Source organism: Emydura macquarii, unplaced genomic scaffold (genome assembly GCF_026122565.2).
Source record: "Emydura macquarii macquarii isolate MOO-44397 ecotype Brisbane River unplaced genomic scaffold, CSIRO-AGI_Emac_v2 contig_2805, whole genome shotgun sequence".
Classification (NCBI taxonomy): Eukaryota; Metazoa; Chordata; order Testudines; family Chelidae; genus Emydura; species Emydura macquarii.
The window spans coordinates 4,117,340-4,130,939 of NW_027132942.1; the positions used below are offsets into that span (position 1 = coordinate 4,117,340).

The 13,600-nt window shown below is 42.9% G+C and overlaps 1 protein-coding gene across 2 annotated transcripts in view; it reads right to left on the bottom strand.

Moving 5' to 3' along the window:
• KDM4A (lysine demethylase 4A) overlaps positions 1–13,600 on the bottom strand; it is a 42,145-nt gene that overhangs the window by 8,677 nt on the left and 19,868 nt on the right. For both annotated transcript variants that reach the window (XM_067567857.1, XM_067567858.1), the window contains exons 12-17: positions 10,223–10,343; positions 7,515–7,693; positions 4,758–4,962; positions 4,347–4,423; positions 3,344–3,399; positions 1,783–1,891 (exon numbers count right to left, since the gene is read on the bottom strand). In XM_067567857.1, the coding sequence (XP_067423958.1) occupies positions 1,783–1,891; positions 3,344–3,399; positions 4,347–4,423; positions 4,758–4,962; positions 7,515–7,693; positions 10,223–10,343 (747 nt within the window). The remainder of the gene's footprint in view (positions 1–1,782; positions 1,892–3,343; positions 3,400–4,346; positions 4,424–4,757; positions 4,963–7,514; positions 7,694–10,222; positions 10,344–13,600) is intronic.

Below are 13,600 nucleotides of genomic sequence, written 5' to 3' on the forward strand. Positions count from 1 at the left end.
GCTGAAGTCATCATACAACTTTTTATTTAACAGTTCTCACCTTGTTTGCCCCGAAATACTGAAGCTTTTTTAATAAGAAAGTGCTTCAGTCCATTGTCATATTTTTAAGTACAGGGGTGTTGAGGATATATACACTAAATGATTGTGAAGCACTTTTCTATCTGCGGATGAAGAGTGCTATGTGAGAAATAGGCATTAAGTATTGACACCTTCCCCGAATTCCATCAGACTCACTCACGCGTGGCTAGAATGTACAAAGCCTTAAATAAAGAGAAAATGCTAAAAATGAAAAAAACAATTAGGACTCAGGCCAGGTACCAAGGACCCATGTGCAGAACAGGCTTCTCCAGATGGGACAGATCTCCCTTCCATACACACGGAGAAGAGCCTCGGTCTACATTCACAATCCAATCTCAACGCTGTCACCTCAGACTCTTCAATGATTGAGAATGCTCTTGACAGTGGTCTCCCCTCTATTATGCTGCTTTTCCAGTGGCTCCAACTCCACTAGTCCCACCCCACCACTTCTGCTAGTGCTACAATGGACTGCATTTGGTTTGTGGACTAAGTACCATTTCACCTTCAAGTCTCTCAGTCTGTATATTCTGATCAGTTCTTTGACCTTCTCTATTGCTGGCGAAATGCACTGCAATACTAAAACACTTCAGCTAGCTCAGCATTAAAACAACTTTATCCTTAGAACTGACAAGGACAGTCGTTTAAAAAGTTAGTTCACACATTCCCTTCCACAGTGAATTTTTCCCATATAGACGCACCCCTGGAAGTCTTAGACTACCATTCTGTTCTGGAAAGGGGCATCATGGAACTCTCCATTAGCTGTCTCAAGGACTCCATAACAGGTGTTCTCACATTCAGAAGTATAGACGATTTTTCCTATATCCAAGTTCTCCAAACTCAAGCTGGGTTCTTTCCTTTTCATGCACTCTCACTGTAAGATTCTGCAGGCTAAATACAACACCCCCCAGGTACACTTGGGCAAGCAAGGGCAGAGTTTTGCCCTGGAACTTAGCTGATTGTTCTAGGTGGTATGTGGGAAGGAAGAGAGCCCAGTCTCACCTCCCTCCCATAGCTGTTTTGAGTTCTGCAGAGCAAACAGCCAGAGCTGTCTGGTTACTGAAGTCTGCAGCTAGGACTGACAACAGGGAGACCATCTGGTTACTACCAAGGTGCCTTTTAAACACATTTGCTTTTCAGAATAGAAACACACTAAGCATCATACCTTCTGTTAGTCCTAGGCCACACTTGGAGAGGGTTAACAACAAGGTATGATGTACAATTAAAGCCATACGTAGCACAGCTCCTTTCTTCTGGACTGAGTGAGGCTCACTCTTTTAGACAGAAGAAGAGAAAGGTGGAGAGTCTAACATTCTTTAAACTGAGTTTGTAGACAAGTGAAACAGACCCAGCTTTTATGTTATTTAATATGCCTAGGGATTCCTGCACAAGATACCAAAAGGTTACTGTACTATGCAATTCAAACCACCAGATAAATTAGAACAAGACACTCTACTGACCCCCTTGTTAATTCTAACTTCAGGTAATTATCAGGCTCTGCATTAATACCCAAGAGCGCACCAAGCTTCGGGGAGTTGGCAGTACTCTAACTGGACTGACTTAGCAATCCACCCACTTGAGTTTGGATTTTCTCTGACCTCCAGTTAATAGAAGGAAGTTGCCTCCTTCAGGAGCAGAAGAGAAGACCCACAAATAGGACTTCAGTGAGACCAGCAAGCCTAACAGTGAATCCCAGAGGTTTCTTACCAGTCTGAAGCGCTGCAGGGGGATTTTTCCAACATCCACTGGACTGCGCTCTGCAATATTCACAAATTTTGCCTCCAATACAGCTACAGCACACATCACGTGGACCCACCTGCCAGAATTGGAGGGGAAAACATCTAACACACTGGAGAAAGACAGCTGGGAATTTAAGCACATTTAGTGCTAACGAAGTGCATCAGATTGGCAGCCCCAAGAGTGAAATCCTTTGTTGATCCATACAACAGACTGAGCTCAATTAGTGCAAGCTTCCCTCGTACTAGCTCTGATAACAGAGCACATCCAGGAGCAAAGTGGACTTCATCCATTCAGTTCTTGGCCTCTCCATTGAAGTCAACAGGGGAGCGATTGAGTGCGACTTGTGCTTGTGGTATTTGTGTTGCAGGCACATGTGCGCTACAAGCTTGTTTCATTACTTGCAATCACTACTGCCATGGTTCTGAAACAGTGGCCTAGAGGTCAACGGCTCCATAGGCCATTCCTAGTGTCTTCAGGCCAAATTCCCATAATTTACCCCTTAGCACTGCAAGTTAAGTCTCAGACACTAAATACCGATGTATTTTGCATCAAAGAACTTTAGACATAAGCCAAATTAATGTGTCCTTTTCCATCAGTTCTCATATACTTTAGCTGCCTCAAACCAACCTTGGGGCAGAACACCCTGGATTGCAGGAGGGCCTCATCTCTCTCAGGACTTGTCTAAACTAGCACTTATACCGGCAAAACTTTTGTTGCTCAGGGGTGTGAAAAACACACTCCTGTGCGACAAGTTTTGATGGCATAAGTGCTCGTGTGGACAGCACTATGTCGGCAGGAGATGTTCTCCTGTCGACATAGCTACAGTCACTCGTTTAGGTGGTTTTATTATATCTGTGGGAGAGCTCTCTTCTGTCAACATAACGCGGCTACACAAGCGTTTAGGCTGTTTTTTTCACACCCCCAAGCGACAAAAGTTTTGCCAGTATAAGTGCGAATGTAGACAGGGCCTAAGTCAGTGAAGTGTTCTTTGGGAAAAGTCAAAGGAAGCTGTGCAGCAATCCTAGGATGCACCTGCCTCCAGCTAAGCACCAAGCTGAAGGCACTAGCTGTGTAAAGTTAGACAGTCTCTTAGCAGAAATGGGGTATGTGGAGTCTTTGGTTGCTGTATGGGCATGATCTCTCTGTACGTTGGTATTTAGAGTTCCTGGCCCCTCACACGGCTCTGGGAGCCAAAGATAATTTTACTTAATACAAGTATAAGCAGACAATAGCTATTACACCTTGGGATGGGGCATTTCCTGGGAAATCAGTGACTGGCTGTGGGTCTCCATTATGTTGCGCCATCCACCCAAGTCCTGATGTGTTAGGCATCATGTCTGCACATCCTGAACTATATTATGTATATTTACATGCCTCTGCATAAAACCTGTATACCCATCTGAAAGATGCCCTTGGTCACTACATCCTCCCTGCAGTACACTCAAACTAGGCAATGCACTTTTAACAACCGTAGAAGTGCCCATATGCTAAGCTGCTCCATCGTGAACAACAAAGCTGAAATGCTCACTTGTCATCATTGGCTCTCTGCAGTGCACCTCCTCGCAATGAACACAAGCAGCAGTCCTGCACAAAGAAGAAAATGAGGAATCATGTTATCCGGCTGTCAATGAAGACCACAGTTATTAGCAGCAAGCTTGCACCACAGCTTCACTGAGAGAACATATCCAGAGGAACGGCTTTGTTGCGTAGCCCCACTGGTACAATCACTTTGCAGAGAACAGCCCAATTAAGAGCTATCAACGGCCTCCTACTTTTGAGAAACAGACCCCAACTCGTAGTTCTCTACTTATAGAGACAGAGTAAACTAAGCAGAGCTACTCTGAAGATGGGTGGGAAAAACACTATGAGAGCATTGTGAGCTCACACCAGAAAAACAAAATCCTATCCTATCCCAGGTAGGCAATGCTGGATAACCCCTCTGGTGGATGCAAGTCAAGGGACTGACCTCTGGAAGAGATACAGTGGTTTCTTCTGTTGGTCCAGAGCCTATGACACTTTCTGAAAGAACCCCTCTACTATGGGCCACCTTCCTCCTCAGTAAGTTAGATTTGTGTCCCCAGGCTCTGCAACAGCCACAGCTGGGCAACAAATTAGCTGCATTTTGTAGGGCAGAAGGTGTCATACAAGCAGAGGTCAGAGATGAACAGATCACCGCATTCCTGTGGAACTTCCCATCTTCATTTCTGACCTCCAGAACAGCCTGAATCACTGCACTGGGTAGCTGGTTCTTTAAGACAGAAGATACTGAATCAAAAGGCCAAACGGCAGAGAATCACACTCTGGAACTGTTCTCTAAGTTAGTCTTATCACAAAAGGAGCAGACAAACTGCACTGTGTAAGGTTTCAGAAAGAGCTTTGCAACTAGCCTCCATCTGATCTTGTCCCCCATCTGTTCAAGGGCTCCCCATGGCAGGCAGGTATAGCTTGGATACCTGACTAATAGGATCCTCTCAAGCCCTGAAAGAGAAAACTGCAAACTAAAGCAAGGCTTGTACAAGCCATTTTCTTACCTCTTCTAAAGCATTGGCTATACACCTTGAGCACATCCAGTCTTCAGTGGCCTTGTCAGGAGACACACCATAACAGCCTATAACAGAAACAAGTTGCTTAGGGAAACAACACTGGCCTAATCTCAACAATATCTCACCTTGGAGGTCAAAGAGAGCATGTGAAAATTGCAGCTTTTAGGCTCCACTTCATAATCCCCATACGTGGGTTCCATATACCTCAGGTTCCCCCTTACACCACCCTTCATCCCTCCATTCACAAGGTCCTGTGTTGCAGGGTCTCCATGATCCAGTCGAGGAATGGACTCAGTTCTTTATATAGCTAAGATGGGCTGGTAGGTGGAATTGTTACAATGTACGGGATGGGACTACAGGGCAAGTTAGTGCCTAGGTGTGGGGCTGGGCTGTACTCACTAGCATGAACACAGACACTGCAGGTTTTGCAGGTGATAAGGACACTAGTTCCATCTTCCTCCAGATAAGGGGTTGAGAGATTGAGATCAGTGCTGCAGCCAGTTGCAGTGAAACACATCTCAGGAATCAGAGGTTTGGTTCGGACCTTCCTTGTGGCAGTACTTGGAGCAACTGCAGAGCTCTGACCATGGCCTCCACATTCTGCCTATGAGAGAGAGGTGGGAAACGTAAGTGTATTTTACCGGGAATATTGAAAAGCCCAGATTTCCCTCTTACCACCTGCTTTATCAGAAGGAAGCACCAGACAAGGGTAACTGCTACACAGCAGCAAGCTAATGACCAGATCAACTTTACTGCCTGCATCATTCAGAACATGACCTCATGTTTAAGGAGAAGAACCTAGATTTCATGCTTCTGAAAAACCCAGTCACATTTGGGTGAAGAAACAACCTATTCACAAAACCCACCATTAGTGTTCCATGCTCTCCCCCTGCCCTACAGAATTCTCAGCCTAAGCAGCTTCCCACCCAGAGATACTCTGCTAGTCCTGTAGGATGGGAATAAGAGCAAATATGTTTGAACCACAACTTTCTGTGACAAGCAGCACAAGATACATTTTTCTGCATGCCCCCCCCCTGCCAAAGGGACCATCTGGAATCACAAGGCCTGTCCCTCCCACCAGAAGGGTCTCTCTGGCACACCTTTACAATGCCTAGGCTTCTACAGATGCAGAGTCACAGAGGACTGCGGTGTTACTATATGCAGTATTGTTCATTACTTATAGCCTCAGATATCTAAGTAAGATTCTAAGGAATATACAAACATTTTTTAAACATCCCCTGCTGTTTCATACTCTAGGGCCTTGTTTACACTTGTAACAATGTGTAGGATACATGTGATGACATGCTGCATCCACACAGCTGTTCGTAGCTGCACAGCAGTGACAGGCTCTGGCAGGGGAGACAGAAGGGAAAGGCTCCAGCAGCTTCTTGCTGCTGGAACCCTTTCCTGCTACCTCCTCCCCCGATCCAAATCTTTCATGCTGTTGGGAGCTTTTCATGGTGGCTGTGAAAGTTTCTGCCAGCAGGATGGTAGCAAGACACTACACTGCTGAAAACAGCAGTTTAGACATGGAAGGCACTGCTTGGGCATGTACAGAGCTGTGCAAGATATATACCCTAAGGTTCTGATGTCCCTGTACTCTACTCACCTAAACTGTGTCTCACCATTTACACTGTTATTTATACTCATGCTAGCTAGGCGTGAAGTATCTGTACTGTACATGCCACCGAGACTAGTTGTAAACAAGACTACTGTCTCAAACTGATACTTGTTGTTGGGCAGAGACAGACAGACCGACCCTGGAATGCAGCTCTCCACTGAAAACCCAAAAGACTTTTATAAACTCAATGTCAAATTAGATACCAATTAAAATTCAAAAGGGACAAGGTGGGTGAGATCATCTCTTTTATTGGACCAACTTCTGTTGGTGAAAGACAAGATTCCAAGCTACACAGCGCTCTTCTTCAGGCTACAACACTGCCAATTTAAACTTAAGGCATCTGTAATGGACTACCGCTACAACTTATGGAGGACTAAGTAACTGAAGTCAAGCATTGTCAACTCCCATCTCGGGCTCAGTCCGTTGGAAAACGTTTCCCACTTTGCTGCCTCGCATAAACAGACTCTAGCTGCTCCTTTGCTCAACTATTTTTGCCTATTTTGCATCTGCTTATGCCATTTACAATACAAGATGAGACCAAAGTTACTTGAGTTATCTGAGCAAATGAGTGATTGTATGTGTTGCAGGAGTTAACAAAAGCCCTGTGCATTTTATTGCTTGTCTGAAGTTATCACTCCCTACAGCCAGCAAAACTAGCGCAAGAGCCAAACACAAACAGTCCCCTCATACCAGTTATGGGGCAACCAACTTCTTCTAGAGATAGACTCTTAGAAAGATTCCAGTTTGAGATGGTTTATTCTCTCTTTACATTTTAACCCTCTGAATGCAGTGCTCCATATGCTTGTCACAAACTAGGAGTGACCATCCTAAAATGCATAACCTTAATAAAGACCTGCCCTAAACATCTCATTTTCTTTCCAAATACAGACGTAAATATATTAGTTTCTAGATCTAACACAATCATGGTGTTCCCAAAAACCATTATCGATTTAGCCCATCAGTCCTTCTCCATCCTAAGTGCCTCAAAGAAGAGGGCTTCTACTTCTGCACAGACTTAGCCTTCAGTTGTATCCAGTCATCTCCCTTTACTTATAATAAAGGGAAGGGAATGTTCTTTCCCCATCCCTGCTATCAGGAAATAGAGACCCACCTTAAACCTAATTCTTTCTTGAAAACTAAATGTTAATCTGAAAGGGAGGTGCTATTCTGGGAAAGGAAAGGTGGGGTCTTGCACTCTGCTCCAAATGCAGCCATGCTCGTAACATTGACAGGAATTTAACAAATTTGAACTCAGCCAGAGCTAAGGAGGGAAGTTTCAAAATATATGCAGCTGTGAAACAGTCAAGGAAGTTTGATGCAACCTGAGGTGATAAAGGGGGACATCAATACTGTTTACTGGGATCACACAAGCCTGCAGTCTTATTTAGCAAAAGGCTGAAACAACATTGTTTTAAAAGGAGGAAATAAATTCACAACCTACTAGTTTACAAAACCCCGAGGGAGTGTGGCAGCTGCCTTCTCCCTCAGCTTCTGCCATATAAATAGCAGTTCTGGGATGAGTCCAGAATGCTTACCTGGTATGTCTGGAAGAGCATGCATACAGCACAATGAGGGGACTGCTGAGCCATGGTCTGATTATATTCTTTTTCTGCCTCAAAATTCTGAGGGCGATTCTGCCACAGCTGGCTAAGTGGTTTGGCCCAGGCTTCTGTCTCCTCAGCCTCTTCTTCTGGAGTTAGTTGCTCTGACATCTCTGCAATAAGAAATGGTTTTGTTAGTCTTAGTCATATGTCCTGCTATTGTCACTGTGTTGTAAGAAGAGCTTATGACAAGACAAGGAACAGTGAGTAGAGGGGGGCTCTAATCTTGGACTGTGGGAAGTACACACATGCCAGGAAGGGTAAGGAATTGTTTATTTCCCTCTGAAGAAACCGAACCAGAAGAAACATGATGAAATTTAGCAGAAATTTAACAAACTAGGAAAATACAACCTAGATGGAGCTACTGTAAGGTGAGTGCATAACTGGTTGGAAAACCGTTCCTGAAGAGTAGTTATCAATGGTTCACAGTCAAGCTGGAAGGGCATATGAAATGAAGTCCCACAGTGATCAGTTCTGTTCAATATCTTCATGAATGATTTAGATAATGGCATAGAGAATACTCTTTAAAAGTTTGTGGACAACACCAAGCTGGGAAGGGTTGCAAATGCTTTGGAGAATAGGATTAAAATTCAAAGTGATCTGGACAAATTGGAGAAGTGGTCTGAAGTAAATAGGATGGAATTCAATAATGACAAATGCCAAGTACTCCACTTGGGAAGGAACAATCAAAACAAATCAGTTGCACACATACAAAATGGGAAATGACCGCCTAGGAAGGAGTGCTGCAGAAAGGAATTTGGAATCACAGTGGGGCACAAGCTAAAAGAGTCAACAGTGTAACACTGTTGGGGGAAAAAAAAGAAAAAAAAAAGAAAACCATTCTGGGATGCATTAGCAGGAGTGTTGTAAGCAAGAGACAAGAAGTAATTCTTTCGCTGTACTCCGTGCTGATTAGGCCTCAACTGGGAACATCATGTCTAGTTCTGGGCACCACATTTCAGGAAAGATGTGGACAAATTTGAGAAAGTCCAGAGAAGAGCAACAAAAACGAAAGGTCTAGAAAACAACCTAGGAGGGAAGTTTGAAAAGAGAGTTTCTTTAGTCTGGAGAAGAGAACACTGAGGGGGGACATAACAGTTTTCAAGTACATAAAAGATTGTTATGAGGAGCAGAGAGAAAAATTGTTCTCCTTAACCTCTGAGGAGAAAACAAGAAGCGATGGGCTCAAACCACTGAAAGGGCGGTTTAGGTTGAACATTAGGAAAAACTTCCTGTCAGGATGTTAAGCACTGGAATAAATTGCCTAGGGACGTTGTGGAATCTCCATCAGTGAAGATTTTTAAGAGCAGCTTAGACAACCAACTGTCAGGAATGGTCTAGAAATACTTAGCCCCGCCTTGAGTGCAGGGTACTGGACTAGATCACCTCTCTAGGTCTTTTCTAGTCCTATGATTCTAAGAGTCAAGTACTCCACAAAAAGATTAATAAAAATGAAAAAGTATAGGCATGCATAATATCGTTTCTGCTTATGATGGGGTATCCACCCCACACAAGCTCTGACCAGGTGGGTCAGGGGAGCCAATTAACCTTATTTGCTGCACTAGGAGGGTTACCAGGGATTGATAAAACCTAATGGCAAATGAAGCTCAGTTTGGGAAGAAGCTGAGATAGGATTATAAACCAGCAAGTGAGAGCAGGAAAGGACTGCAGGGAAGAGGTCTGCAGTCACTCCCTGGAGAGAAAGGGAGTTGGTTAGGGCCAAGGAGGAGATCCACAGGGACAACAGTAAGCCTTGGTTCCTATCCTAGGGTGGGGAGTCTGACAAAAGAGTGAGAATGCAGAAGTAGCTATGGGGACCAGGGGAATCTCTATTTGCTAGTCTTTGACTTGCCACGAGATAGAAGTGGGGTAGAAAGAAGCCCAGGGAAACAGCAGCAAAGAGTGAGACTGCACAGGCAGCATGTCTGATGGGACTCTGTTACCCAGAAGATCGGGCAGACAATATAGTGACCTGGCCAGAGGGCCAAGTCACAAAGAGGGAGCATCCTTAGTCATGGAGAGAGGCGCAGTCAGTCACAGTGCAAGCAACCAACAGAAGGGGGCACTAGATGAAGCAAAAGCTAATTTCCAGACCCAATCACAAGGAGGAACACCTGTAGTGAGGTGAACCCCTTCACTGCTCCAATGAGCTTACAGTTTAACCAGATCCAAAGCATATACAGGCTAAATGGTCGATATATCAGTCAAGAATATCCATATTTTTAAAATATGGATATTTAATGGATTATTGAAAAGCTCCAAGGAAGCATGAACTGTTGAATAAAGAAATGAAATTCAGATACTTTTAGAGAGTTTGACTAGTGTGCATGGTTGTGTCTTCCCATGACTGGAAAAAATATTCCGATTCTAAAGAAAGTAGTATGAAAGAGTAAACACCCAGGTATGAAACAATTCCACTGCAGAGGGTGTGCACCTGAGAATGAAGAAGAGTTCCAAGAAGAACTAAGAACCTCTCCTAAGCTGGAGAGGAGTCACATGCCTAGATGCCTTCCATATATCTTCAGTTACATCATGGAGCATGCCATATTGTCCTCAGACACCTGGAGCCCTGCTCTCCACCTCCCCATCCAAGGCCTCCACAGACAGCTGAACCCTACCTGACTAAAACATATAGAACTTACCATCATCACTGATGCAGTCTTTAACCACAAGAGGATGATGACGTGGGAGTTTACTCAAAGGCTGGCGACGACCCTTTGACTTTTTACTCTCTTTCATTGATCTCATGTACTCCTTTGCAACCTAGATAAGGCAAAGCAGCAACTCAGCAATCATATTACAGCCAGTCAGATCCATTTTGGCCAGAAACAGGTTTAAAAAAAGAGGGCATTTTTACAAGACTAAAACAAATAGAAAATTTCCATAATTCATATTAAACTTTGGATTTATGCTCAAAGTATCTGCAACAAGTATTTTAGCATTGTACTATAGGGGAACCAGACAGCAAAAGTGACTGTTTCATCGTTCAAACTGAGCGAAATACATAAAGTTAAACAGTCACCAATCAATGGTGAAAAGTAACTTAGATCTGTTGTGTAATCTGTGTTGGACAAGATAACCAGTCCTAACTCAGTCCGTTATACAAGTCTGTTTACATAAAGCAAGCTAAAGTTGAAGACACACTAGCAAATTGGATTGTTTAAGTTAAAAACCATGATAAGCCATCTTCAAGGTTCTTGGTAAAGTCCTGGCTTGGTATGAAGACACGCTGAAAAGATTCTAGAAATGGGAGAAAACAATTTACAGTTGAAAGAAGTGTGACTTACTACTTTTAAAGGATGAGGCTGCCACCCTCCTCTAGGTATTGTTTATTTGGGAGGGTGGGGGGCAAGAGCATGCCACTGAAAAAGCCAGCAGGATGCATGGACTAGAAGGAATGAGACTTGCTACGAGAGCTGGTGCTGCCCCACAGTCCCGTGGGAGCCTCGGATCCAACATAACATTGTTGACCTTTGCCATCCCCATCTTGAAAGATGTCCTGACTAGATCAAACCAGAGAGAAGGAAACAGATGACCTCACTACAGCGCTATTGGCTTCGGCTAAAATCCTGAACATCTGAAGTATAACCAGGGTTCCTACTCTCTCCCACCTTCTCCCATCATTTTCCTTCCACACCTTATTGCTCATCTTTTCCCCTTCTGACAGGAATCTGGATTATTTTGCCCAGATAACTCCAACTTTTGCAACGTTACTGTGAGCCTGTGACCAGAAAGACAGCTAAAAGCAATGCCTGAAACAACCTGACACTGGTGAAAGTTTACCAGATCTCTATATGGACCTACCACATGGGCTTCTCAGCCACAATTTCTCTGAGGCTAGGTCGCAAGCAGAAGATTTCTCTCCCCTTTCCATAGACTCATGGATTATAAAGCTGGAAGACCCCAGTGTGATCATCTAGTCTGACCGCTGTATAACAGACAGTAGGATTTTCCTGAATTAATTCCTGTTCAAAGTAGACTGGAGAATCTGTTTCAGAAAAACTTCTAATCTTGATTTAAAGATTTCCAGTAACAAAGGATACACCACAACCCTTGGTAAGTGGTTCCAATGGTTAACTAACACAACTGTTAAAAATATGAGCCTCATTTCCTGTCTGAAATTGGCTGGCTTCAACTTCCAGTCATTGGATCTTGTTATAAAACGGTCTCTGAAAGACTGAAGAGCCCTCTAGCATCACATTTCTGTTCCCCATGTAGGTACTCATATATCCCTTAACATTTTCTTGGTTAAACTGAAGAGACTGAGCTCCTTGACTCTCTCACTATAAAGCATAGTTCCAAGCCTTTAAACCTCTCTCTAATTTATTAACATCCTCCTTGAATTGTGGCCCCCAGAACTGGACACAGTATTCCAGTAGTAGTCACAACAGGGCCAAATACAGAGGTAATATAACCTTCTACTCAAGATTCCACTGTTGGATGTACAAAGGGTTGCATTAGTTCTAGAGGCCACAGCATCATACCAGGAACACATGTTCAACCAATTATCCACCATGACCCAAGTCCATTTCAGAATCACTGCTTCCCAGAATAGAGTCCACCACCCTATAAGTAGGACCTTACATTGGTACCGAATCACACATTGTTTATCTGCACTCAGCTCAAGAGAAACCCAGACAGGCAGGTCACTGATACAGAGTTGTTAATTATTTATCACTCCCCAATCTTTGGGTCATATGCAAAACTTTATTTGTAATGATTGCATATTTTCTTCCAGGCTACTGATAAAAGTATTAAATAGCATAGGGCCAAGAACTTACCCCTGAAGAACCCCATTACAAACACAACTGCTTAAAATGATTCCCCATTTACAATTACATTTTGAGACCTACCAGTTAACCAATTCTTAATCTATTTAATGTGTGTCATGTTGACTTAGTATTGTTCTAGTTATACTCAAAACATCATGTGGTACCATGTCAAATGCCTTACAGAAGCCTACACAGATTACGTTCACATCAAACCAAACATGTAGTCTCCTCAAAAAAAAAAAATCAATCCAGTTAGTTTGACAATCTATTTTCTATAAATCCATGTTAATTAGCATTAATTACCCTTCTTTAATTCTTTATCAATCAAGTCCTGTATCAGCAGTTCCATTGTCGTGACCAGGATTGATGTCAGACTGATAGACCTATAATTACCATGGTCATCCCATTTACCTAGTTTTCCTCCAATCCTTTGGAACTTCAAGTGTTCCAAGAATTATTGAACATCAATTGAACATCAACATTAATGGTTCAGAGAGCTCCTTGTCCAGCTCTTTTAATAAACTAAGAAGCAAGTTATCCAGACCAACTGATTTAAAAATGTCTACCTTTAATAGTGTTTAACATCCTCCTGTGTTACCATTGGAATGAAAAGTATTTCATCATAAAGTATGCACATATCGGACTCCCCCTCTCACCCCAAATACAGAACAGAAATGTTTAAGTGAACATTTGAGCACTATTATTGACTATTTTACCACTTCCATCTTGTAATGGACCAGTGCCACTTATATGGTTCCTTTTTGTTCCCAACGTATTAAAAAACTCATTCTTATTGTCCGTAACTCTGCTGGCCATTGATTTCTCTTTCACAATCAATTTTCTACAGTTTCTAGCTTCTAGTTTATGTTCATGAAAAAACCAACCAACCATTTTTTATTTTTAATAGCTGCTTTCACTTCCCCTCTTGGCCAGGTTGTTTTTTTTAAAAAATAAATAATCTACTTCCTTGATTGTGGCTTTTCTAGCCATCTAGTAAAATATTCTGACTGGGAACTGCTTAATTCACATTTTTCTGCATGAATTCTACCAGTTGATTTGGCTCCTAACTTCCTAATTTTGTAAACTTGGCCCTTTAAAGACACCAAGTATACCATTACTGGTTTGGACTTTATATTTGTTGGGCTCACATAGAATGATCAAGTCATGCTCGTTTGACAGATTGCCTTGTTTGTTTTAAAGGCAGGCTGATCCTGTTTCACCACTACCCACACTTCAAAAGCTACCTGA